The sequence below is a fragment of the Dipodomys merriami genome, unplaced genomic scaffold (assembly GCF_024711535.1).
Source record: "Dipodomys merriami isolate MVZ:Mamm:240054 unplaced genomic scaffold, mDipMer1.0.p SCAF_291, whole genome shotgun sequence".
In the NCBI taxonomy this organism is placed as follows: Eukaryota; Metazoa; Chordata; class Mammalia; order Rodentia; family Heteromyidae; genus Dipodomys; species Dipodomys merriami.
In genome coordinates this window covers 935,375-963,359 of record NW_027204393.1, presented here as the reverse complement: position 1 = coordinate 963,359, position 27,985 = coordinate 935,375, and the positions used below count along the sequence as shown (strand labels likewise).

The 27,985-nt window shown below is 36.5% G+C and overlaps 1 protein-coding gene across 5 annotated transcripts in view; it reads right to left on the bottom strand.

Annotated features, from left to right (window-relative positions):
• The window catches only part of LOC138839072 (double-stranded RNA-binding protein Staufen homolog 2), a 289,434-nt gene that overhangs the window by 172,842 nt on the left and 88,607 nt on the right, over positions 1-27,985 (bottom strand). For all 5 annotated transcript variants that reach the window (XM_070038742.1, XM_070038746.1, XM_070038744.1 and 2 more), the window contains 4 exons: positions 11,360-11,516; positions 9,802-9,909; positions 7,966-8,178; positions 128-265 (listed from right to left, as the gene is read on the bottom strand). In XM_070038742.1, the coding sequence (XP_069894843.1) occupies positions 128-265; positions 7,966-8,178; positions 9,802-9,909; positions 11,360-11,516 (616 nt within the window). The remainder of the gene's footprint in view (positions 1-127; positions 266-7,965; positions 8,179-9,801; positions 9,910-11,359; positions 11,517-27,985) is intronic.

Genomic DNA, 27,985 nt, shown 5'->3' with positions numbered 1-27,985 from the left:
TAAACTGCAAAGTTTCACTTTTCCATCAAGTTCTAGTCTATCTTTCCCCCCCATCACTATTCCATCCCACAAAATTCTAAATCTTTTTGAAAGTTTTAGAAACATTTAATATAATGGTTAGAAATACCTGCATCACAAATTCTCGACGTCGAGGCATTCCTCTTTCTGAAAGCAAAATATAATCTGGCTCTTTTTCCTTTTTGGCCTGTTGAATTTGAGCCAAGCGGCTAATAGGGTTCATTCCTTGACCATATTCTGGTCCAGCCTAAAAAATAATTTAGAAACATTTCAAAATATGTTTGTATTAACTTATTACTGAATTTGGTCCCAAGAACTACAAAAAATAATTAAAATTGAATATGCATTTAATAAATAAGTCATTTCACTTTGAGGCATTTAGTCAAGAGAAATGAAATATACTCAAAAGAAGGTAAGTACACAAATATTCACAGAAGCTTTATGTTTATGTATGTGTGTTAGCTAAAAACTAGAAACACACTAAATATACACCAATTGGTGAATGTATTAGTAAGTGGCAGTAATCCATTTTTTAAAAGTCATGCAATACTCAGTCATAAAATAGAACCAACAATTCAAACGTGACACAACATGAATGAATCTCAAAATAATTATGCTAAGACCAAGAAGTCATAAAAAAGCATAGTTTTTCAGGATCTGAGGGCAGAGAATTACAAAGGAGGTATGAGGAAACCTGTGGGTGCTATGCCAAATAGGTTTATTATCCTGATTGTGGTCATGGTTTTAGAAGTGTGCATGCATATATGTATACGCATATACACACATATATACACACACATATATGTCAAGAAGTTTACTTTAAATATGTATAATGTTTGTGTCAATTATAACTCCATAAAGCTATTTTTTTGTGTGTACATGTCCTGGTGTTTGAACTCAGGGCCTGGCTACCGTCCCTGAGCCATGCAAGGCAAGCGCTCTACCACTGAGCCACCTTCCCAGCCCCCCCTGAGCCATTTTTGCTCAAGTCTAGCCATTTGAGCCACAGATCCACTTTCAGCTTTTTTGGTGGTTAATTAGAAGTAACAATCTCATGGACTTTCTTGGTCAAACTATCTTTGACCACAATCCTCAGATCTCTGAGTGCTAGGATTATAGGTGTGAGCCACCAGCACCTGGCCAATAAGCTATTTTAAAAAGCTAACCAAATGTCATTTCTAAATTCTGGAACTTAGCACTCTAGCACCTGAACTATGCCTCTAGTTTTTATTGCTTTAGGTTAGTTTTCAGGTATGGTCTTCTGTTTGCCCAGCCAGCCTCAGACCACAGTCTTATAGCTGTAGGTCTTGTGTAGCTAAAACTACAGGTGTATACCACCATACCTGGCTTGTCAAGACAAAGTTTTACTAATTTTTATTAGGCTGGCTTCAAACCATGATCCCTAAAAAATATCTACCTTTCAATTCCTAAGACTACAAGTGTAAGCCAGCAAAGCCAGCAAAGCCAGCTCCAAATAAGATTTTTTTTTTTTTGCCAGTCCTGGGGCTTGAACTCAGGGTCTGAGCACTATCCCTAAGCTTCTTTGGCTCAAGGCTAGCACTATACCACTTGAGCCACAGTGCCACTTCTGGGATTTTCTGCTTATGTGTTACTGAGGAATCAAACCCAGGGCTTCACGAATGCCAGGCAAGCACTCTACCACTAAGCCACATTCCCAGCCCCAAATAAGACTATTTTTTTTGAGTGTGTGAAAGTACCGAATAGAGGGGTTACAATTACATGGGCAAGATAATGAGTACATTTCATAACAAGCATTGTTGCCTCCTCCTTTGTTTCCCCTGCCCATCCCTTCCCATCTCCCACCTCCTCTACCCCCACCCCTCACCCCCGTTCGTTTTTCGACATAACGACTTGTACATCTCATTGTTGCAATGGGTCCACCTGTATCCGTATTTAAACTATTTGCTTTTGCCCTTCCCCTCCACAAATTATACCAACACCAAATACAGTGAAAGCAGGGGTTATACTGTGGGGGAAGGACATACAAAGCAACAAAGAAATCATCTTATAAATGTGTTAGAAACAATCGCATGAAAGAAAAAAACATTTGAATACTTATCTTGGGGTTCATTTCACCTAACATCAACTTATCTGACCTCTTCAGCTTGTCTCAGACATATACTAGTTACTGCAAATAAGGGAAACCATGGGACCTATGTTTCTTGGGCCTGGCTTACTTCACTTAACGGATCAAGAAAATGTGGTATATATACGCAATGGAATTCTATGCTTCCATCAGAAAGAATGACATTGCCCCATTTGTTAGGAAATGGAAAGACTTGGAAAAAATTATATTAAGACTTTTTTTAATGCAGAAAAACTGTATGATAGGAAATGATACACAAAATAATACTAGTGAAGGTTCAAGAAGATATGAGGGAAGAGTGGTACATAGAGAACTTTTATCTTACAAGGAAATGTCAATACTCAAGTTGAGGACTTCAGTTTTACACCTAATTAACATGTTTACAACTTATATACAAGTTTATATACATAGCTTTTTGCATGTACTGAAAAACTAAACTTTGGTTTTATTTTGTTTTGTGTGTATGTGTGGAGGGAGAGAGAGGGAGAAAGGGAGAGAGGTAGAGAGAGAGAAAAGAGAGAGAGAGAGAGAGAGAGAGAGAGAGAGAGAGAGAGAGAGAGAGAGAGAGAGAGAGAGAGAGAGAGAGAGAGAGAGCGCACGCCAGTCCTGGAGTTTGAACTCAGGGGCTGGGTGCTATCCCTGAGCTCTTTTGTTCAAGGCTAGCACTCTACCACTTGAGCCACAGGTCCACTTGCAGGTTTTTTTTTTTGGTGGTTAACTGGAGATAAGCATCTCACGGACTTTCCTGCATGGGCTGGCTTCAAATAGAGATCCTCAGTTCTCAGCCTCTTGAGTAGCTAGGATTATAGGTGTGAGCCACCGGCCCCCAGCTTGAAAACCAAATCTTTTATAAATCAAATATTCTTTCTGCATATGAACTTTCACTATATATTCTTTCTAGAAATGGTGATCTGCATAAATTATATGATCCAAACTTTACTGTTACCTTTGAAGATTTATTCTTAAATAGGTAGGAGTGCCAATGGTGATCACTATGTTACAGGACTGTTCATGTTACTCTACTTACACTATGTAAGAGTCTCTGTATATGCTTAATTTTTCCTGATAACTGTTAGTATTCAGTCTTGAAAATGTCCAGTTCAGAGATGCAGCCTCCAGGTCAGAATTTTCATGGCCTTTTAAACCATGTTTAAGATTTTGGACTTTTTCCAAAGAGTAATGGGAAACTACTAAACGCTTTAATCAGAGGCATGGCAAGATCAGACAGGCATTCCTATAAGATCATACTTTTTAAAAGATCATTTGATGTCAAGAACACTCACAGGAAAGTCAGCCAAAACCTGACTGTACGAGTTCAATATACTGTGATTTGGACCAAAAGGGTACAAGAAGGGATGGAAAGAAGAGAAATATTAAGATGACCGAGTCAATAGGTCTTAATGATTTACGGATATAAGGGGTAGAAAAGTTGTTGAAAAGTACCACAGCAGAACTGCAGTACCAGCCACTAAGATTAAATATGCTAGAGAGAAGGAAGTTCAGAAAGAAAAGTGATGCTCTGGACACAGAGCTTGATGTACCTATGAATTATTACACAATGTTGTTTGACACATAGTACAGCACAGAAGAGAGCACTTGGGAATCATCTATATAAAGGCTGAATTGAATCTCTAGACAAATAAATAAGCCAGTGAAAGACTCTGATAAAAAAGACTAAAAACCATTACTGTAATAGGTAAAAGAAGATGGAGCAAAGGATCCTTTCAGCTTTTGTAAAATGCTGATTTTTCCCCCTATTTACATATAAAAATAAAAATTAAATTGCAAAAGGTATAAAGAAGAGATGATGAGAAAAGACAAATAGAGATTTCAAAAAAGTATCTTTTCTGAAGAAATCGTCGTAGATAAGAATTCCATATACTAAAAGCCACATGCATAAGTTAATTTAGATAAAAAATTAAATTCTGAAAACGTAAGAATAGGCTTAATTTCTTTGTTGGACTGAAATTAATTACTAGCATCTTTAACAACCAAGTTATTCCTTGAATAGAATTCCAAGTCTCAGAATATCATCCAAAAACTAGTAAGGACAATCTTATTTAACCAACAGAAAACCAAAAGTGGTACTGCGGCTCAAAGTGGTAGACTGCTAGCCTTGAGCAAAAGAGCTCAGGGACAGTGCCCAGACCCTGAGTTCAAGCTCTATGACCAAAAAACAAAAAACAAAAAACAAAAAACAGTGTCCAGTAGTGTTGCTCAAATAGTTAAAGCACTTTCTAGGCAAACAAAGTAATGGGGAGAAGCTGCAGCAACAGGATGGGAGGAGAGAGGAAGAAAAACTAAATCTATAGAAAATTTTATATCCAATATTGGACTGTATTTGAAGTTGCAACTTAAGAAAGAAAACTATATTAAACAACAGACAAAACTACCCAAAGATATCATTATTAAAATTTTACATGTTATCGGTAACTCCTTACAGAGTAAACCTAGAAGGAGTTCACAATTATTTCCTAGTTTCAAATGGACACTAAAGGCAGACATAACTGGATTTAAAACTTGCACTGCTATAAAATCTTGGACAAGTTGTTCAAACACAAGTGGTTTTGTGGGTAAAATGAGATGACTGCTATCATAATTAAGAGGATCATGAGACCATGCAAAAGTTTTACTTTAATAATATCAAAGCAACTCATTCTTTACAGATTTTTTTCCTGTTTCAATGGGACATAAGCAACTGCAAACCCTAGACATTTAAGACATACATTAACAAGGGAAAAAAATAGTAAGACTATTCCAAACTGGTCCTTTTGCTGGTATAAGGTAAGATTATACTTTAAAATATGTAGATTCTAATTCACTACATGCTTGTTAGTTTTGTAAAATAGCCTTACATATCAGGGGATATCTATAGGCTTGATTTTACATAAGACAGACATAGCACAAGTAATTCCAAGTGTGATGTATATAAAGAAAAATGCAGAGGAGTAACCTAGTCTAGGACTGGGGGAGGCCCAGAGAAGGCTTCCCTGAAGAAGTCAAGTTTAAACTGAGAGCTGAATGATGGATAGGGGAAGTTCTGAGACAATGTGCTTATATATTAAAGCAGAAGCAAATAATTTTGAGAGTTCAAAATGTTTCTCTTGTTCCTCATCTTTGAGGGACAGTTCAACAATCTTGTTTTTTAACAGCTATAGGTAAAACAGTTCAACAATCTTGTTTTTTAACAGCTATAGGTAAAACAAAGAGTTAAACTTATGTCCTATATATTTTTTAGCCTAACAGCTTTATATTTTTGAATTATTAAATTGTATTGTTTGTTGATTAGACAGCTTTTTGCTGTCATTCTGACGTAAAGCATTGTTCTTCCACCACAGAAAAACTACAGATGGTATGCATTTAAATATTTTGAAATATACCACAGATACATTCACATACATAAAATAGAACTACAATATTAAGTATTGATATAACAATAACAATACGGATATTACATTGTAATATTTATTATGTATGTGGCTAATGATACACGCTTAATAAATACTAATGCACTCTGTGCAGTGCTTCAGTTAAGACTTACAATAAGAGCATGAAGCAAGTACAAATTATTATTCTCACTTTATAAATGACAACATTTACAAACTGAAAACTGACTCCAAATAGTTACATCCTACCCTTGACTATATGAATAGAGCCTATGAATGAATGCCAGTCTTCTTCAGAAGCACTGACTGACGTCCTTCTAAGAGCAATAATGCCAGTATTCACTAAAAAGAGTATGTATTTAGCTGGGCACTGGTGGCTCACACTTGAAATCTTAACTAGTCAAGAGGCTGAGATCTATTGATCTTGGTTTGAATCCAGCCTAGGCAGACAAATTCAAGAGATACTTAACTCCAATTAACCAACAAAAAGCCAGAAGTGAAGGTATAGCTCATGTAGTATAGAGCAATCCTTGAGCAAAAAAAGCTGAGCAAAAAAAGCCAAACAAGAGTACAAGAGTTCAAGCTCTAGTTCCAACACACACAAAAATCATATTTATGTAGTTACTCATTAATGTAGATACATAATTTTAAATGAAACAAAGGTACGAAGGCATATACATATCTAAAATATGCCAAAGAAACTCATCAAGGATTAGGTATTTCTTATCTATAGTCCTTGATTTTTGAGTAATCTGCTAACCAGGTGAGGCTGACACTTTCTACACTAAACACTGATTTCATCTATCCCAATGTTTGCTGTTTTCTTTTTAAATCTAAATAAAATATAACCCAATAAGTCACTCTTTCATGCGATTGTTTCTAACGCATTTATAAGATAATTTCTTTGTTGCTTTGTATGTTCCCTCCCCCACAGTATAACCCGTGCTTTCACTGTATTTGATGTCGGTATAATTTGTGGAGGGGAAGGGGAAAAACAAGTCATTTAAATAGGGGTACAGGGGGACCCATTGCAACAATGAGAAGTACAAGTCGTTATGTCGAAAATGAACTTTACAACTTTGGGGGGGGGGCGGGGAAGATTGGGTGGGGGGGTGGGAGGAGGATGGGAAGCATGGGAAGGGGAAACAAAGAAGGAGGCTACAATGCTTGATAAGAAATGTACTCATTATCTTGCCCATGTAATTGTAACCCCTCTGTGTACAGTATTTTCACAATAAAAATTAAAATTAAAAAAATAAATATATTAATAAAAAAAAAGAAATAGCCACAACACTTTCAAAAGCTGTTGTTCCTAGGCAAGGTATACATGCCTGAATGAACCAAAAATAATCCATCAACCTCAGGACCACTATGAGACTAGATGTGACAAAGCAAACAAAGTGTTGGGCCTAAGTCGAGCACACAGATTACTTTACAATTTCCACCTGCTGCTACTGTCATTTTTTTTAGCATTAGATGTAAATGTTGTCATTTATTTGATGATATCCTATGTAGCAGTGTTGTGGTTGGAAGAACATCAGATTACATATCAGAGGAGTCCAGGGCGTTTCACATGACAGCTGAATAAAAATGAGCAAATTCTTTTTTTTTTTTTTTGGTCAGTTGTGGGACTTGAACTCTGGGCCTTGGATGTTGTCCTTCAGCTCTTCAGCTCAAAGCTAGCACTCTACCACTTGAGCCATAACACCACTTTCAGTTTTCTGGTGATTTATTGGAGATAAGAGTCTCACAGACTTTCCTGCCTGGGCTGGCTTTGAACTGTGATCCTCAGATCTCAGCCTCCTTAGTAGCTAGGATTACAAATGTGAGACACCAGCGCCCAGCTAAAAATGAGCAAATTCTTTGAACATGTTTGTAAGATCTTATTTGGATAATATGTGCCTTATGATAATTATCCTAAAGGAAACACGAATTGACTATAAAAAAACTATAAATATCTAAGGTACTGCTGTTATTTTTTATGAAAAATACAGGCATAAAGGTGTTTAAAAAGCAAAAGAGATTTGTCTGATTGACTCCAAGAGATATACTGTAAGAAAAACCTGTACCTATATAGCCACTGACAACAGAGATAAGTTCTGAGAAATCTATCATTACATAACTCCATCGTGTGCAAGTGTCTGAGTCTGTTTACCCCAAACTCAGTGAAACCTCCTGTACACCTAGGCTACATGATATTAGCTACTACTCCTAAGACAAACCTATAAAACATATTACTTATAAAACAACTGTAACACAGCATTATTTATATAGTTAAAAATACCTGGAACAGAGAAAAGTACAGGAAAAATATTAGGAACAGTTTTTCTACCCTAATGTGATCTCATGGGACCACTATCATGCCATATATCAGTCTGACCACTGATCAAAATATGGTTACAGTATGTGACTATACTCATTTAGAAAAAGAGACCAATATTCACAAGTACTCACCTTTACTATTGTTTTAGGGCGTTTTTTAAAAAATAGTTTTGGCTTCTCTACCACAGGAAGAGGTGGGAGTTTTTTAAGCTCCTGTAAAACAGTGGTTGCAGCACGTTTCTTAGACAGTTTTTTGCTATTTCCCTCTCCTTCTGCAGAGAACTCTCCCACTGACACCCGCGTAACAAAGCTCTTCATATGAGGTGGTCCACTTTCTTTAATAACCTATTAAATACAAGTAAACGTTAAGCAGGCACTTAAGATGTGCTCTTAAGACATGCATCTTTCTTAATATTCTTATCATGATCAAACTCATATTAAGATCTAAGCCAAAATCATAGTATTTCTTTCAAAAGCTTTATGTAAGTATGATATCAGATACTTAATGAAGTTGAAAAAAAATAAACATACACATTCAATTCATTTAAAACAAGAAGTTATAGTTATAGTTTCTTCCCAGGTCTTATAGAACACAAAGCTAAGGACAAAAAATACAAAAATCAGATTAGATTAGATTAGAAGCCATAAAATAGTGACAAATTTTCTATAACTATGAACATACCTAATGTTCTCCTATACCAGGGTAAGTTAGTAATGTCTTTCTGTATTCTACAACCCATAAAGTTACCTTAAAAAACAACCTTAAAAAGCAACTTGTAAAAACGGGTGAGCTGGGCGCTGGTGGCTCAAGCCTATAATCCTAGCTACTCAGGAGGCTGAGATCTAAGGATCAAGGTTCAAAGCCAGCCCAGGCAGGAAAGGCCATGAGACTCTTATCTCCAATAAACCACCAGAAAACTAGAAGTGGTGCTGTGGTTCAAGTGGTAGAGTGCTAGGCTAGCCTTGAGCTGAAGAGCTGAGGGACAGCTCTCAGGCCCAGAGTTCAAGCCCCACAACAAACCAAAAAAAAAAAAAAAAAAAAAAAACAGGTGATAACTGAAAATTAACCTCACAGTGCTAGAGATTTCAAAGACTTCAGAAAGGAAAAGTGACTCATGAAATATAATCTTAAAAAGGCACATGATATGTCTAAAAATACCTAGCTTTTAGAAAAAGGAATTATAAATCTTTCAGCTGTGAATTTTTCTAAACTCTAATTTGTTCTTACTTTTTTTTTCCAGTACCCAATTTGAATTCAGAGCCTCAAGCTCACTCAGCTGGTGCTCTGCCACTTAAGCCATGCCTCCAATTAGGCTTGTTGTTAGTTATTTTGGAGATGGTATCTGGTGGACTTCTTCCCAAACTGGCTATGAACACTAATCTTCCAGACCTCAGCCTCCTGAGAGGCTAGGACTAGAGGCATGGTCTGGGAATGTGGCTTATTGGTTGAGAGCTTGCCTAGCATGCATGAAGCCTTGGGCTCAATTCCTCAGAACCACATAAACCGAAAAGGCCAGAAGTGGTGCTGTGGCTCAAGTGAGAGAGCGCTAGCCTTGAGCTGAAGAGTGCAGGTACAGAGCCCAGGACCAGATTTCAAGCCTCATGACCAAAAAAAAAAAAAAAAAAAATACACCAAATGCTAAAAGAGGTATTTATTACATATTACCTGATACATAAAAATTTTATACTAAGACTAGAAATACCATGTATAAAAACAGCTTAATGCAGAAAGACAAAGAGATAAGCAGTAATTTATGATATGAAAGTGGTTTATATTTTTCCCAGGGCAAGTCATAAGTCTGAGCAATTGTGAATTTGAACACAGGAAGTATATGAGTTTGAACATTTGTGTTTGAACGTAGCAGTTACATTCACTTTGGCAGGATTCTAGTTCACTATTATTTTGTTTGTGTGCTTAAAATAGAGAAAGGGGGGAAAAAAATCACAAGATCTCTAATGAGTACATACCTCAAAACTGACAGGCATATTTCGCTTCAGAGCAATTTCAAACACTAAGCTGATCTCAGATTTATTTGCATCTTTGTCATCTTCCATTTCTTTTCCTGATTCACCATTCTAAATCACCAAAAAAAGAATAATTTTAAATCCTGACTTTATAATAAACTTTAAAAACATATTCTAACTAGGAAGACCTAGCTAAAACATAAAAGCAACAACAGACTACAGACTGTACCTGGAAGCTTCTCAAGAAACCACAGTAATCAAAGGTTTTGCTGCCAGGCTTTTTGTTATTTGTAGAGGTATTTAGTGCTAAATTTGGAAATCTTTTACTCATCAAACACTATTTTGAATTATCCTACATCCTTAAACCTATTCTCTTGTTAGAGATTTCTACCCACCTCCCACTCTACCCTAATTCCATACAATTCCTCTATTGCTGTTCTAACATGATCTATGAAGACCATATAACACAAAGAGTACTGTGTACAAGTCTAGCTATTTAAGATCTGTCTGGCACTGGCACATAGCCACTTATTCCCTTATTTAACATTTACTTCTAGATGGTGTCATCTGTGCTGAGCACAGTATAAGTATTCTAGATACAAAGTGACAGAATTCCTGCTGTCAAAAGCTTATCATCTGGGGCTGGGAAGGTGGCTCAGTGGTAGAGTGTTTGACTTGCATGTATGAGGCTCTGGGTTCAATTCCTGAGCACCACATAAACAGAAAAGGCCAGAAGTGGCACTGTGGCTCAAGAGGTAGAGTGCTAGCCTTGAGCTGAAGAGCTGAAGGACAGCACCCAGGCCCAAAGTTCAGACCCCACAACTGACAAAAAAAGAAAAAAAAAGCTTGTCATCCAATTGAAAAACAGATAAATGGTTTAAGAGTTATAATCTAACTCTGATGTTAAAACATCAGATGTTTGGGGAAAAAGAGTAATTGTAAAGATTCAACTGTTGAGTTTGAGTCCAGTAAGATATACCTCAATTGAAGGTACTATTTTTTTAATTATGTTTTTTATTGTGAAAATACTGTACAAAGGAGAGGTACTATTTTGATGTCCATGGAGAAAGTAGCCGAAACCATGAGAATAGGTGAATTTACCCAAGACTAGGCTCAATATCTCATTTATAACATAAAGTAGGACTCAAAAATCCATAAAGACTTCCATTACTTTAAATACCTTGCTTCTAGGCTAATACAGTATAATCAATGCTCAATAAACATAGTATTAAATGCATGGTAAACTAATTATATCTCATCCTGATACAAATATCCTCAAATCTTGAGTTGCCCCATGGAAGCTGAACTCCCCAGGTGTACCCAAGTTTTGAAATGTAAAGCCCTCAAGGCAAGAATACATAAGTTTCTATTTAGTTAACCTTGTTGTTTACCCAGCAGTAAGTCACCAGGTAATAGAAGCAAAGCTTAGCAGAGTATCACTCTAGTATTCTTCCCTTGCAGAACAGATAATTTCTGTTATCTACATAATGCGCTTATTTTCTGGTCAAGAATCCCCCTGGGAAAGCAGAAGTAAGACTGGTCTCATGCAGCAAGTACCCACCTGAGATTTTTCTGGAATCGGCTCATTCTGCAGTGCCTGAAGGGCTTTCATTGCAGCATTGTGTCTTGCAGCTTGTCGGGTCTTTCCTTCCCCAAAAAATTCATTATTTCCTACAGTGAGTTGAACATAAAAGATCTTGGGCATTGGACAATGGTACCTAAAACAAGAAACAAAAATATTAGTGTTAGTTCAATAAAACCACTTTACAATCATTAGTAAAATTTGTTTTAAGATATTACCAACTGCATAATGTACTATATATCCTCTAATCCTAATAAAACTTTAAACTCATGAATATATTTATGATAAAATTTGAGTCAATATCTGCAGAGAACAGTGCATATCAATTTCATGAAAACATACGGAATGCCACATTAAACAAAAGCAAATACAGTAAAAAAAAAATTTATTGAATTACAGAAGACTTCCTGCTGAGTTTTCAGATTTTGGTAGATGTGAGCTGAACATTCTGGAGCTGGGGGTTAGGGCGGTGAAGGGAGACTAGTACAGAAGCTGGGAGTCAGACCATCCAGTGGACACTGTGCACATGACTACACTTTTAGCAGAAGACAATTCTCATCATAAACATAAGAGCAGGGAGTTGGATGAAGAGGAATAAGAATATCACAATGTAGGGGCTGGGAAGGTGGCTCAGTGGTAGAGTGCTTGCCTTGCATGCATGAGGCCCTGGGTTCGATTCTTCAGCACCACATAAGCAAAAAAGAAAAAAGCTGGAAGTGGTGCTGTGGCTCAAGTGGTAGAGCGCTAGCCTTGAGCTGAAGAGCTGAGGGACAGTGCCCAGGCCCAGAGTTCAGGCCCCACAACCGGACCCAAAAAAAAAAAAAAAAAAGAATATCACAATGTAGAAAAGAATATGGAATGTATGCCAATTCTTTTCAAATATTTTTACTTAACATAGTAATTTACATATGAATAGAATAAAGTATGACATTTCAATATATGCACCCAATGTGTAATAATCAGATCAGGGTAACTGGCACCTTATCACTCAGACATATATCATTTCTTTGTGCTGAAAATATCCCAAATGCTCCCTATTTAAAATATGCAATTAACTATTGTCAACTGTAGTTATCTTACTGTGATACCCAGAATACTAAAAGTTACTCCTCCTATCCAATTAAACTCCTTTCTAGGCTCTGTAACTACTATTCTATTTTCTGTACTTCCTTGACATAAATATATGTAAGAATCCATAGTATTTTTCTTCCAGTGCCTGATGTGTTTCACTTAACATAGGCCCCTGAATTCCATCTCTGTTGATCTATATAAAAGAATTGTATTCTTTTATCACTGAATAATATAGTCTATTATATTATATACCATCTTTTTGTGGTACTGAGGATTGAATTCTATACTTCAAACTTGCTAGGCAATTGCTTTATCACTTTAACTGTGCCTCCAGATTTTTGTTTTTTGTTTTTTAGTTTATCAGATAGGATCTCACTTCTTTTGTTTTTTTACCAGATCTGACTCAAATGATGATACTTCTATCTCTACTGCCAGATACCTAGGATCGCAGGCCTGCATCACCATGTCCACCTTGTTTTCAAGAGGCTTAACTAACTTTTGCCTGGGCAGTCTCAAACCAGGATTCTCCTATTCTTACCTAGGATTACAGGGCACCTCTCTCAGTTTACACATTTTCTTTATCATTCATCCATCAAATAAGCAACTAAGTCAATTCCAAATCATGGCTACCGTGAAGTAGTACACGTACAATGGTGATGTTCCTTGAACATACTAACTCCAGTTCCTCTTTTTATATACCCAGAAGTGGTATAGATAGATTGTGTGGTAATTCTCTTTCTAGTTTTTGGGAACTTCCATATTTCCAATAACTGCATCAATGTATATTCCCACCAAGAGTGAGAAGTTCCCTTTTACTGCATTCTTGCCACCACTTGTTATTGAGATGACATGGTGTCTCAATAAGGTTTTGATTTGCATTTCTCTGGTGACTACAGATGTTGAGCAAATGTTCAGGTCAATTCTTAAGAAGTATCATTATTAACAAATATCAAATTATTAAATAAAATATATTTAAGTTTCAACTGAAAAAAACTAGCAGATTTGTGTCTAATGAGACTGAGGCAGCAAAGTATGACTACAGCATTACAATAATGCAGACATGAGAGGATAAGAGAGACTGAACAAGTACAAACCTAGAAGAAATTAAGTAAAACCAGGGACAACCCATCAGCAGTTCACAGCTATAATCCAAATACTCAACAACATGGTGAGATTCAGAGGATCATGTTCCAAGGCCAGCCCCAGACAAAAAGTATAAAAGACAGCATCTTCAAAATAACCAGGAAAAAAGCTGAGCTAAAGGCATGGCTCAAGCAGTACAACACAAACCAAGCAAGCGAAAGGCCCTGTAAACTTTAGTATAAGCAGGAAAAAAAATTATCATAATATAAAGGGAGGGAAAGGAGACAAAAACCAAGAAGACAGACAAAAAGAGGAAGAAAGAGAGAGAGAGAGAGAGAGAGAGAGAGAGAGAGAGAGAGAGAGAGAGAGAGAGAGAGAAGGAAAGAAGGAAGGAAGGAAGGAAGGAAGGAAAGAAGGAAGGAAGGAAAGAAGGAAGGAAGGAAAGAAGGAAGGAAGGAAATGAAAGAGGGGAGGGAGGGAGAGAAGGAAGGAAGGAAGGAAATTATTAATTTGGCCAGGCCTTGTTGGTTCACATCTATAATCCTAAACACTCAGGAGGTTGAGATATGAGGATTACAGTTTGAAGCCAGCCTATCTCCAATCATCTACTCAGAAGAACTTGGAAGTAGTGCTGTGACTCAAGTGGTAGTATGCTAGCCTTGAGCAAAAGAAGCTTAGCAACAGTGCCCAGATCCTAAGTTCAAGCCCCAAGTCTGGCAAAAAAAAAAAAAAAAAAAGTCTATTAATTCAACAAGTGCAGATGAACTGAACACATGGAGTGGCTTCTATATAGAAGGGAACTTTGACAAGAATAAAAAGATACACTACAGGGGCTGGGAAGGTGGCTCAGTGGTAGAGCGCTTGCCTTGTATGCCTGAGGCCCTGGGTTCAAGTCCTCAGCACCACATAAGCAAAAAGAAAAAAGCCGGAAGTGGCGCTGTGGCTCAAATGGTAGAGCACTAGCCTTGAGCTGAATTGCTGAGGGACAGCACCCAGGCCCAGAGTTCAGGCCCCACGACCGGACCCCCCCCCAAAAAAAATACACTACAGTGCAGAAGACAATAAAACAAATATGTACAATATCTAATAGATGAAATATAAATAAGGGAGGTAAGTTTTAGATAAAGTAGATAAGGAAGGATTCATTGAGAAAATGACAACTGCATAAAGATCTAAAGTATGGGAGAGTAAACCATGTCAGTATCTGGGACCAGGCATCTTAAAAAGCAAAAATGGCAAGTACAATATGACCATATAACCTAATGCTAAGCAAAATGAACCCCAAGATAGGGATACAAGAGGTTTTATCTTTGTTAATATTTTTAATGAATTTATAATGTACTATGTGATTTTTTTTGTTTCTTTTGTATGTTCTTTCCCCATGGTACAATCCCTGTTGCCACTGTATTTGATTCTGGTGCCCTGCATCTATATATACATTTTTCTAATTTGGTGAGGGGAAGGGAAATAACAAAATGCTGAAATAAGGATACAGGATGACCCATTGTAACAATGAGATGTACAAGACAGTATGCTGAAAACAAACTTTACAACTTTGTGGAGATGGGGGGTGGGGGGCGGGAGAGGGGAGGGAGGAGTTGGGGAGATGGGAGAAAAGGGATGGTAGGGGAAATATAAAGGAGGGTGTAACAATGCTCCATAGGAAATGGACTCGTTACCTTGATCATGTAACTGTAACCCCTCTGTACAGTATCTTTACAATAAATAAATAAACATATATATATATATATATATATATATATATATATATATTTACAAAGGTCCTGAGGCAGCATTATGCACACATGTTCAAATAACTCAAAGAAGGCTCATCTTACTAGAGTTGAGAAGAGGAGGAAAGGAAAGCTAGAAGATGAAAAAGATGGTCAGATTTAGGCTTTCCCTAAAAATCATTTTAAAAGTCTGGCTATTACCCTGAATGAAATGGCCTGCTATTCTGAGAAGAAAATAAACATTATTTGCCTTACACTGTAGAAGAATCATCTACTATGTTGAGGTCAGGCTGGAAGAGAACAATAGTGGAAGCAAGGATATCTAATTGTACACAGTACTGAGAAAGTACAGGGAAAGGTGATAGTGGCACAAACCAGAATCTGATAGTGAAAGTCAGAGAAGGTGTTGGAGTTTGCATAATTTTTTAAATGTTTTTTATTGTGAAAATACTGTACAGAGGGGTTACAATCACATGAGCAAGATAATGAGTACATTTCTTATCAAGCATTGTTGCCTCCTCCTTTGTTTTTCCCCTACCATCCCTTCCCTCCCATCTCCACAACTACATTCCTCCGCTCCTACCGGCCCCCCACTCCCCCCACCTAAATTGTAAAGTTTGTTTTTCGACATAGTGTCTTGTACATCTCATTCTTACAATGGGTCAACCTGTGTCCCTATTTAAACAACTTGGTTTTATTCCTTCCACTCCCCAAATTATATCAACATCAAATACAGTGAAAACGGGGGTTATACCGTGGGGGAGGGACATACAAAGCAACAAAAAAAAAAAAAATCACATGGTACCTTGTAAATACGTTAGAAACAATAGCAAGAAAGAAAAACCACTTATGTCCTTATCTTGGGGTTCATTTCACTTAACATCATTTTATATGACCTTTTCTGCTTGTCTCAGAAATATACTACTTATTGCAAATAAGGGAAACCATGGGACCTATGTTTCTTTGGGCCTGGCTTACTTCACTTAATGTAATTTTTTCCAAGTCTTTCCATTTCCTAACAAATGGGGAAATGTCATTCTTTCTGATGGAAGCATAGAATTCCATTGTGCATATATACCACATTTTCAAATCAACAAAACAAAGAGTTGGTTCTTCGAAAAAATTAACAAAATTGACAGATCCTTAGCAAATCTTATCAGAAAAAGAAGAGTACGCACCCAAATAAACTACGCACCCAAATAAACTCAGAGATGAGAATGGAAACATCACCACAGAAACAACCAAGATCCAGAACATTATAAGGGAATACTCCTCAAACCTTTATGCTAGGGCTGGGAAGGTGGCTCAGTGGTAGAGCGCTTGCCTTGCATGCCAGAGGCCCTGGGTTCGATTCCTCAGCACCATATAAGCAAAAAGAAAAAAGTCGGAAGTGGTGCTGTGGCTCAAGTGGTAGAGCACTAGCCTTGAGCTGAAGAGCTGAGGGACCGCACCCAGGCACAGAGTTCAGGCCCCATGACCAGACCCAAAACAAACAAACAAACAAAAAAACCTGTATGCTAATCAAGTTTGAGAACCTGGAAGAAATGGAGTATTTCCTAGCAAATATAGACATACCAAAACTAAACCAAGATGAGTTAAACCAACTTAACAGGCCCATATCAAGCACTGAAATAGAAACAGCAATAAGAGACCTCTCATCTAAGAAAAGCCCAGGACCAGAAGGATTTACAGCGGAATTCTACAAGGCCTTCAAAGCAGAACTCACACCAATTCTCCTTCAGCTCTTCAATGAAATTGAAAGAGAAAATTCACTACTGAACTCTTTCTATGAAGCCATCATAACCCTCATCCCAAAACCAGACAGGGACTCATCAAAGAATATTTGATGAACATTGATGCAAAACTTCTCAACAAAATTTTGGCCAATAGACTTCAACAATTCATCCAAAAATATCATATGCCACAATCAAGCATGATTCATTTCAGGCATGCAAAGCTGGTTCAATATATGCAAATCAATTAATATAATTCATCACATCAACGAGAGCAAGGATAAGAACCACATGGTTATCTCAATACATGCAGAAAAAGCATTTGACAAGATCCAACACCCCTTTCTGATGAAGGCTCTGGAAAAACTAGGAATCCAGGGAACATTCCTCAATACAATAAAGGCTGTATATGACAAACCTACAGCCAGCATTATACTTAATGGCAAAAAGTTAAAGCCATTTCCTCTAAACTTAGGAATGAGACAAAGATGTCCAATCTCTCCACTTCTCTTCAATTTAATATTAGAATGCCTAGCTACAGCAATAAGACAAGATGCAAACATATAGGGGATCCAAATAGGGAAAGATGAAGTAAAACTTTCCCTCTTTGCAGATGACATGATCTTGTATTTAAAGAATCCCATGGACTCCACTCCCAAATTACTCGAGCTGCACAATTTTTTAAAGTGAAAAAGGACTTACCTAAGGAATACCTATGGGTTATGAGAAATTATTCAAGGATTTGTAGGGTTATGGGAGTGAAAGCTGGAAGATAAAGAATCTGCTATGTAGACACTAAATACTGCATGTAAAGGGAACATTTGCTAGATGAGATGATAGGTATTAGCACCTCTGTTTTGGAGATGCTATATTATTAGATCTTACTAATTCTAATGTATTCAAGTGGATACATCAAGGGGACAAATTAGATTTGTAAGACTGGATAATTAAGAAAGATGTCTAAGATAAAGATGAAATTTGGAAATGATCAATATAGAGATTATATTTAAAGTCATTAATACAATAACAAGTTGTGAAGGGAGGGAAAAAAGGAAAGCCAGGTAAGCATGGTGCCCTTTTTATAAAACAAGTATGCCAAGGAGGATAATTGTATCTAAGTTACTCAGAGGCTAAATTAAATGATGACAGAGAAATATGAACACTGAACACAGCAATTAAGCAAAATGAATAAGATCATTTTGATGCAATGGTGCATTGAAATGGCTGATAATGAAATGGAACTGAAATGGCTGAAAAAGTAAGTTAGAAACATTTGCTACAAAATGTTTCAAAATTGGGCTGGGAAGGTGGCTCAGTGGTAGAGTGCTTGCCTTGCATGCATGAGGCCCTGGGTTCAATTCCTTAGCACCACATAAGCAGAAAACGCTGGAAGTGGGACTGAGGCTCAAATGGTAAAGCACTAATCTACAGCTGAAGAGGTGAGGGACAGCGCCCAGGCCCAGAGTTCAGGACCCACGACCGACAAAAAAAAAAGTTTCAAAAAAATTTTTTAAAAGTTTAAATAACTGTTAAATGATTAAAAAGGCATCCAAGTAGTGGTATTCTACAGTCAATCTGAGACCAACTGAACAGAGCTCCCAGTGTAAGAATTTGCAGGGCAGATGAGACTAATCACTGAAGGTTTATTGAAGGTGAAGGACAAAAGATGTAGATTGGTATTGAAGATGAAGATTAGAGGCAATAATTGAAACCATGTCAGCGTATAAACACCTGGACCCTGTAAGTGTAAAGGAACCAAAGGGCCTAAGGCTAGGATCTGCTTAATGCCTATGATCAAAGTGCGGGGAAAACAATAGATGGCAATGAAGGGGATGAAAGAGGGTCAGAGTTAGAAAAGAAATTACAACAGATGTCAGGAAAAGAGGTAATTAGCAGTGTCAAATAAACTGAAGAAATCAGAGTATGAAAACTTAAAGTTGCTATTTTAAAATCAATTTTCTTGGCTTACAGTTTTCTACTGTTTTACAATAAAGTATTTAAAATGAGTTTTTGTTATCTAGTCATACAATCTCATCTTTTAATTAAAAATATTTTAGAAATTAAAGAAAAAATCAATTGCACTAAAAGATTATTTTAATGTCTAAAGACTAAAAAGAATTTAAAGAGTCTTTTGTTCTTTGATTATAATAACTAGGGTACTGAAATGCACAAGCCCACTTTACTAATTTTAGATCTTTAATGCAAAAATTTCAACAGACTAATATGAATAATGCAGATTATCTTCACTTTGTATCCCACAAAATTCAGTTTTCCCACCTCCACAGAACTTTATGCATATTTTAACAGGCTCTATGAAACTTTAAAACAGACAGCCTGAAATCAGAAATTTACTCCTGAACCGATTCTACACAGTAAGCTTTCACCAAAGAGCAAATGTTTACAATTAATTATAAACTTCTGAAAACAGAGGTCCACAACTGGAATGTTAGCAGACCTTTAACTATGGTAGAAGGAGTGGGCGCCACTCTAATCACTAAGGCCTGCTGACAATTACTAAACTCATTTCGGTTTGCCACAGAGACAAACAAAATTTCTGTTCATTATAACTTTACTGGAATATGATGTCATAACATAACCATACTGAAACAATCTGCTGATTTTCTTACCAAAATATTAATTGCATACTAAAGAGCCCTTAGGGCCTCTTCTCTTTTGGTCATCAAATATGACTCTACACATGTGCATGTGTATGCATGCATGCTGATATGTATGTATATACATTAAATCACATAAATATCAGAGGAAAAATTAAGTACCTTTTAGTTCTGACATAAAAAGCAAAGTATTCTAGCACTAACAACAGGAAATACCAAAACCGGACGCCTGACTTATTTCATTCCAGTTTCACTTCATCCTCCCACCTAACAATGATTCTTAATAATATACCCCACGTGGTTTGAATAGCTATCACATCTTCTCACAACATTATGACAATTAAGATTAGCCAGAGCACTCTGATTAATGGCCTCCAGACTGAGTTACAGGAGAGATGATGCAGAATGCTTCATCACATAGAGCACTGTGTGTCAAGGTCCTTGATTCCAAGTATTTATTTCCTTCGCTAAAGAAACACCCAGTTTATTAACTTTAGAGACTGGTATATTCTATTTAATGACGTTCTGTTTTTATTTCTAACATGAAGCTCACTTTTGGTAAAATATCTAGAAAACAACAAATTAGTATATATTTAACTGTTTATATGTAAAATGGGGGGGGCACTCTGAAGTTGAAACTCAGGGCTTCATACCTGGTTAGGTAGGTACTTTACCACTTGGTTTGTGTTACATCTCCAGCCCTTTTTGCTCTGGCTATGTTTAAGAAAGGGTCTTGCTTTCTGCATTGGCCAGTCTGGACAGCAATCCTATTTACGTTTCTTGCAGTAGCTAGGGTAACAAATGTGTATCACTGTGCCCTGCTGTTTCTGTTTAGATGAGGTCTCATGAACTTTGTTTGCCCAAGCTGGCATCCAAAGGCAATCCTCCCAATCTCACTCTCACTCATAGCTAGGATTACATGTTTGGGTCACTACACTCAGCCGAACATAGCTATTCTTGAATGATTTTCAGTTAGAATTATGTGGTAAAAGCTTAGATTCCCATACTGTTACTGCTGTTAAAAGATGAACTATGAAAACCGCTTCTAGGTTTATTTTTGCCAGTTCCAGGGTTTAAAGTCAGTGAGACTCTCCTTATTTGTTCTCCTTTATCCATGACTGACACTCTACCACTTGAACCATGCCTCTTTTTGCAGATTAACTGGGGAATCTCTTGTGACTTTTCTTTCAGGACTGGTTTCAAACTGCAAAACCCCAGATCTCATCCTTCTGAGTAACTAGGATTACAGGTTTGAGTCACCTGTGCTGAGCTCTTCCAGGTTATTAATAGGTCAAATGATTTCTCCAACCCACTACCTTGAAAGTATAGTCCCACTTTTCAGAGAATCATTTTTAGTGCTGGTTAAGAATACAGATTCCTTCATCTGCTGCATGAAGAGTCCAGGGGATGGAAATAGAATCTTAGTTTGCCCTAGTGACTTTTGCATACTGAAGGTCTAGAAGTCCTGCAACAAATCTCATCACATTTTCATACACGAGGATCTATGCAACAGACAGTTGCTTCAAACACCATTCAGAGGAGACATCATATGCCCTCTTTATAGCACAATAATTGTTTATGTATTTGTTTCTCATTCAGTCCTGGGGGACTCCTGTCAGACTAGGAGTCCCCCCGGTCCCCTTCCCCTAAATGAAAGCCCACAATTACACATCAGACATGTTCTTCAATGACTGCTGAAACAGAACTCCACAAGGAATTCTTGCGTTCCTGAAAGAATATTGAACCCAAAATAGACACAACTAAGTAACACCAAATGAGAAGTCAGAATGGTAGCATTAAAAGCCTCTCTGCCTAACAGTCTTAATTTTACAATGGCTGCATTCAAGGTGTTTTTTAAAGCATAGGTGCCCCCTCTTTCTGCTAGAAATCATACAAATAAGTATTTTTAAAAGCTTTAAATAAAAGCTTCCTTTCTTTAGATTCCCCCCAAAGTCTTTAAATTTCACCTATCCTTGAGATACATAAAACAATACAATGAAAAAGGTTAGATATTTGCTTCCTTTGAGTTAATGCTTCACATTCCTCATACAGTTGTTTTTTACATGAAAGGAAGACTTTCTATTCACTTCTATTTGGTAGTTAATAACAATGTTCTACACCATATACCTTTGCCAACCCTCCATAAAGTTACTTCACTCAATACCTTCTTTCCAAACTCCTTCTGCATTATCTTTCTAAACAACTAAAACCCATTTGTCCTCACTATCATTCTGTGAGTGCTTAATTCTCCAACATCTTGACTTTGCAAAGTATCATTTTTACAAGGTGAGAAAGATATATTCCAAATAATAGTAGGACATTTTTTACAAAATTGAAAAATAGTTGCTTCATTTTATTTGATAGCATTACTCATAAATTTTCAGTAAAACTCAAACATCCGTAACTCCTCTACAGGTTTATGTCCTAAAATATATGAAAATGTTATCTTCTGATCTTACAGGGAAAGGCTGTGGATTCTGCATTTATTTCTAAAATGACTGAAAACAGAAAGGTTACTTAACCTTTCTATTTCACAGTTTACTTCTCTGTAAAATATTCATAGAGTCTATAGTTAAAGAATTTTAAAGGCTAAAACTTAGAATTCAAATGACATGATGATTATTTTGACTCTCTGAACACTTTCTGGCACTGCTAAGCCAAATTCTTTCTCTTGCAACAGAAAAATAACAAGTTTTATCAGAAAGCTATAAAATAGCCTTGGCATATTTTCAAACTTGTACATATACAAAATGTCTAGATAGACAGCTCTTTCTTCACATCTATAAAATTTAAAAACATATCTTCAATGGAATCTGAGTGTTGATTCTTGAAAAATTCCAAATATTAGGAGTGATTTGAAAAGATTCGTGGACAGCTGAAAATAAATCTTAACAGAGAAATAAGGATATTTTGTTCTATTTGGAGAAATGCTTTCTTGTGTTTTAAACACCTAGGAAAAAATGTAGAAAGACAAACACTGAAATCTGACATGGGTTGTCTGAAGTGAAAAGTAATAAATAACAATCTTTTCTTTCATAATTTCAACTTTTTAAAAATAACTGGCCATAGTAGGGTAAAAATGGAAGGAAATATTTAGCTGAAGCAAATTTAGTCTTTGTCCAAACAAAGGCAAATCTGTATTCAAAATCAAATATGATCAATTAGCAGGATAACTTATATAACTTAGACTATGAGCCAAGAGAATGAAGCACTTGCACTTTGTCATTGGCACCACTACCTCGATCAGGACTATGGAAAGCAGAGCATGTTATCAAAGAGCCTCAGTACTGTAAACAAACAACCACCACCACCCCTCAATACCGCATTCTATCCAACAGAAACCTTCTCTTGAGAGAAATCTAGATAAATCATCCTCACCATCACCAATATCATAATTAGGGCAAAAATATACAAAGCACTAGCTATATGCCAGATGCTATGCTAAGCATTTAAATACCAATCTCATTCCATCTCCATTCAACTCACAACTTCATTTTACAGATGAGAAAATTGAAGTATAAAGATGTTAAGTAAGTTTCCGAAGGCCACCCAACTTGAGCCACCTACTGAATCCAACCAGTCTCATTCCCAAACCCACACTCCTAACCACTATGCTGCATCAACTGGATAAACTGCACAAGTGCTAGCTATAAACTCCAGAGAAGCCGTGTAGGACTTGAAGTGTCAGGGCTGCTCAAGTAAACTAAACTTAACTGAAGTTCATTAACTTACTTCTAACAACTTTATGTTTATGAAATCCTAGCTGGTTATGATTATTATTCCTTCAATGTATTACCAAATTCTGTTGACCAAATTTTAATTAAAATGCCATATTTCTTTTTTTTCTTTTTTTGTTTTTTTTTTAATTTTTATTCTCTTGTAAAGATGCTGTACAGAGGGGTTACAATTACATCAGTAAGGAAATGAGTACATTTCTTGTTGAGCATTGTTACTCCTCCTTCATTTTACTCCTATTATTCTTTACCTTCCTTACTTCCCCCACACCTCGACCCAAGTTGTAAACGTTCATTTCCAATATAGTGTCTTGTGAGTATCATTGTTGCAATATGAATAGTATTGACATCCTCTTTTTTTTTTTGGTCAGTTGTGGAGTTTGAACTCTGGGCTTGAGCACTCTCCCTGTGCTCTTCAGCTCAAGGCGAGCACTCTACCGCTTGAGCCACAGCGCCACTTCCGGTTTTCTAGTCGTTTATTGGAGATAAGAGTCTCACAGACTTTCCTGCCCAGGCTGGCTTTGAACCTCGATCCTCAGATCTCAGCCTCCTAAGTAGCTAGGATTACAGGTGTGAGCCACCAGTGCCTGGCTGACATCCTCTTTTTTTTAACTGGTATTGTTAAATTAGATCCCGTTTGCTCTCAATGGCCCAAAACACTTTATGTTTTACAGAAATTCAATAAAACTCTCTGTTAACTCATCCGAACTAGTTGTATTTCTTCAGAGTGGCAGAAATGATAGAGGTGGCTTATTCTGTTATTACTTATTCTATTACTTCTAAGGTAATGAAATCTTTTTCTTTTTCTTCTGGTCTCAGTCTGGTAACTTATACATTCCTACAAAATTACCCATTTCATTCAGATTCTAAAATTGTTTTTTATCAGGAATTGTACAATGAAGTCCATGTATGAGAATGTTTACTTTCTCTATGCAACTGCAGTTCCCACTCCACCATCCATTAGCAGGCCATATTCTGCTTATTTGTGGTTAAAACCCGTATTTCCTTACTTTGCATTTACATAGACCTCTAGGTATTCCTAAGAACAACATATTGGATGGCAAATATTCTATCATTCTAGGTAGTAATTAAACATTGTGCATTCATTTTCTTTCTCAAACTTACTATTTTTCTAATTTCTTGTGTTGAATATTGGGCTTATTTTCATAATATCATTATTAATGTAGATTCACAGTTAATAAATTTGCTTCTCTTAGGATTTATTTTGTTTGCACTGTAATATTCTCAAGAGAGAAATGTACTAGTGTTTTCTAAATATGCTTGGCAATGAAGCCTGTTTTAATAATCCATCATGTGTATCTATGAAACTTATCTTGGCATACACTACTGTAGGGATTTTGACTAGGGTAAGAATCTGAATTCTGCAGCACTTTAATATATTTAAAGCTTTTATTCAAAAAAATAGAGCCAATTTTTTAAATTTCTTTATATTTTAAGAAATGATGATGAAAGCTGGGCAGCAGCTGCTCACAACTGTAATCCTATCTACTCAGAAGGCTGAGATCTGAAGACTGAAGTTCAAAGTCAGCCCAGGCAGGAAAGTCTATGACACTCTTATTTCCAATTAACTACCAAAAAAACAGAAATGGCGCTGTGTCTCAAGTGGCAGAGCACTTGCCTTAAGCTAAAGAGCTCAGGGACAGCACCCAGGCCCATAGTTCAAGCCCCATGACAGAAAGAAAGAAAAGAAAAGAAAGAAAGAAAGAAAGAAAGAAAGAAAGAAGGAAAGAAAGAAAGAAAGAAAGAAAGAAAGAAAGGAAGGAAGGAAGGAAGGAAGGAAGGAAGGAAGGAAGGAAGGAAGGAAGGAAGGAAGGAAGGAAGGAAGGAAGGAAGGAAGGAAGGAAGGCAGACACAGAACTTCTTACAAACTTACAGTAAATAAATACTGAAGGGCTGGGAAGGTGGCTCAGTGGTAGAGCGTTTGCCTTGCATGCTTGAGGCCCTGGGTTCGATTCCTCAGCACCACATAAGCAGAAAAAAAAAGCCAGAAGTGGCGCTGTGGCTCAAGTGGTAGAGTGCCAGCCTTGAGCTGAAGAGCTGAGGGACAGCGCCCAGGCCCAGAGTTCAGGTCTCACAAACGGAACCCCCAAAAAAAATTTTAAAAAATACTGAAAAGATTTTTAGATTTAGAGCAAAATCAACTTGATTTAACTTACAACCACTAGATATATCACAGTGGGCAAAAAGTTTATGTTCTATAGGACTCATAAGTATTATGAATGGTTTTGCCAATGCCAACCATCTCAACCTTATTCAAGTGGAAAGCCAAGCAGAAATAATTGTTTGCTTCCCAAACATAACAGCATAGCTATGTATTTACTTAGGGAAATTTTCTGTATGTAATTGTATGTATATGTATGTGTTGTTGTTTTTGTTTTTTTTTTTGGTCAGTTGTGGGGCTTGAACTCTGGGCCTGGGCGCTATGCCTCAGCAATTCAGCTCAAGGCTAGCACTCTACCACTTGAACCACAGCGCCACTTCCGGCTTTTTCTGCTTATGTGGAGCTGAGGATTCGAACCCAGGGCCTCATGCATGCAAGGCAAGCACTCTACCACTGAGCCACCTTCCCAGCCCCTGTATATGTATGTGTGTATGTATGTGTTTGTTCATAGTCTGCACAAAAACCATTGTTAAAATTTTTTAAAGAAATACAATTTCAAGTTTTCAATACATGTTCACTAAATTCTACATGTGTAAAATCTAATACATATTTCTATGTGTTAAGAACATTATATAGAAACTATGGCTTTTCTTTCTTTAGTTCTAAGAATATTTCTGTAATTCAGTTCCATCTTTGGTTAAGGATGCTTTGAAATTGTTTTTTAAAAGTCACTAGCTTAGTAAAGATTTTAAGTCCTTTCCAGTAACAAAATGATTCATGAAAAGAGTCCTTTAAAATTTTTTTTAAACTTGAAATACTGTTTTCCCATTATTTAAGCCTATAAGCTCATATTGAGAAGTTTTTCTAAAATATAAAAAAATGGAAGCATACATATAGAAATATATTAACTACATTTTAAAAAGAGGTTTTATGTCTTTTAAGACAAGTAATTTTTGTGAGGTCTAAATACAAGATTCAAATGCATAATTATGTTTTCACTTGAATCTTACTTGAGCTCCAGAAATTGTTTGCTTTGTTACAATGTCCAACCCAGACATCTCTTCCAGTGCTTTTGCTGATCAGAATTAGCTATCAACTTTGGATGCATGCCCATGGAAAATGCTCCCAAAAGTAACACAGAGACATTACATCAACTGTACTACAGAAAGATTAATGTGCTTTGTTTGGAAATGCAAACACTAATTACACTTACTGCATTCTTCTAGCATTTTTTGTCTCTTTCACCCACATCTAAGCAAATGTGGTTGTACATCTGCATATAGTTTAATAACAATAATGTGTAAGTTAATAGATATCCATTGGAATATAAAAAGTTCACTTGGCTTTTTCCCAGCTAATTGTTTTTACAGCTTGATTTCACTTTATGTATTAGCAGCATTCATAAAAAAAAGTTTACATAAAGCAAATATTTTCATACTAAATCCCATTTTCCCACTGTTACTCAATATTAAACCTTGAGCTATACTTCTATACGAAAATGTTGAGTTATATTTCTATATGAAAATGTGTTGGCTCCAACACATCATAAAAATTATAATTAAAAGTTTAAACATGAATGCCAAAGAATAGGTACATTTAATCAATTATTTTATCCTGTCACTTATGTGTTTCATACTCTTGCATTCAGTAGGAGATACATCTTTCAAATAACAAACCATGAACTTTAAAAGTAACTTAATAAGGGCTTAAAGTAGAAATACAATTGTGTAGCTAGAATTACTTCATTTAAATATGCTGTCAAAAATTTCAGGTACTACAAGTAGTCTGACATTATCAGCAATAATCATTCAAAGAAAGTTCATGAGACTACTATCTCTAAGACAAAAAAAAGTGGGAGAAGTAGAGTTGTGGCTCAAGTGGTAGAATGCTAGCCTTGAGCAAAAAAGCTCAGGAATAGCCTCCTGACCCTGATTTTAAGCCCCCGGGACTGGCAGAATTAGAAAAAGAAAAAAACAAAAAACATGGCAACAAGCATATTGGTAAAGATGCCATATTGATATGAGTCTGACCACCACACACAGGAAGTGATCAAATACATTAGAAGTTTTGTAAGATTAACAGTTCCCACTTCCAGTTACAACAGGTTATTCCTACTCACAATAGAGAAAAAACTGTATTTATCACATTGCAAGTTTCTTTTTTTGTTATTTTTTTGTTTGTTGCTTTTTGTTTTTGACACAGTATCTTGCTCAGATTAATCTAGAGCTCACTATGTAGCCCACTCTAGCCTGGAACTCACAATCATCCTGATTAAGGCTCTTGTGGTGTTCTGAGAATATAGACAAGAGCCACCATAACTGATTCCTGTAAATTCTTATATATGGGCAAAGGTGTTTTTGAGGATAATTTGAAGTCAGTCATGATACTTTAGTAATTTCCAAAACCTGATGTTCACATGAATTAGTAAAGAACCACAGGAAAGCAATGAACTGGGCTAGAGGATCAGTTCAGACCTTTATTAGTGTGCAAGCCTGACCAAGATAAACATGGTGC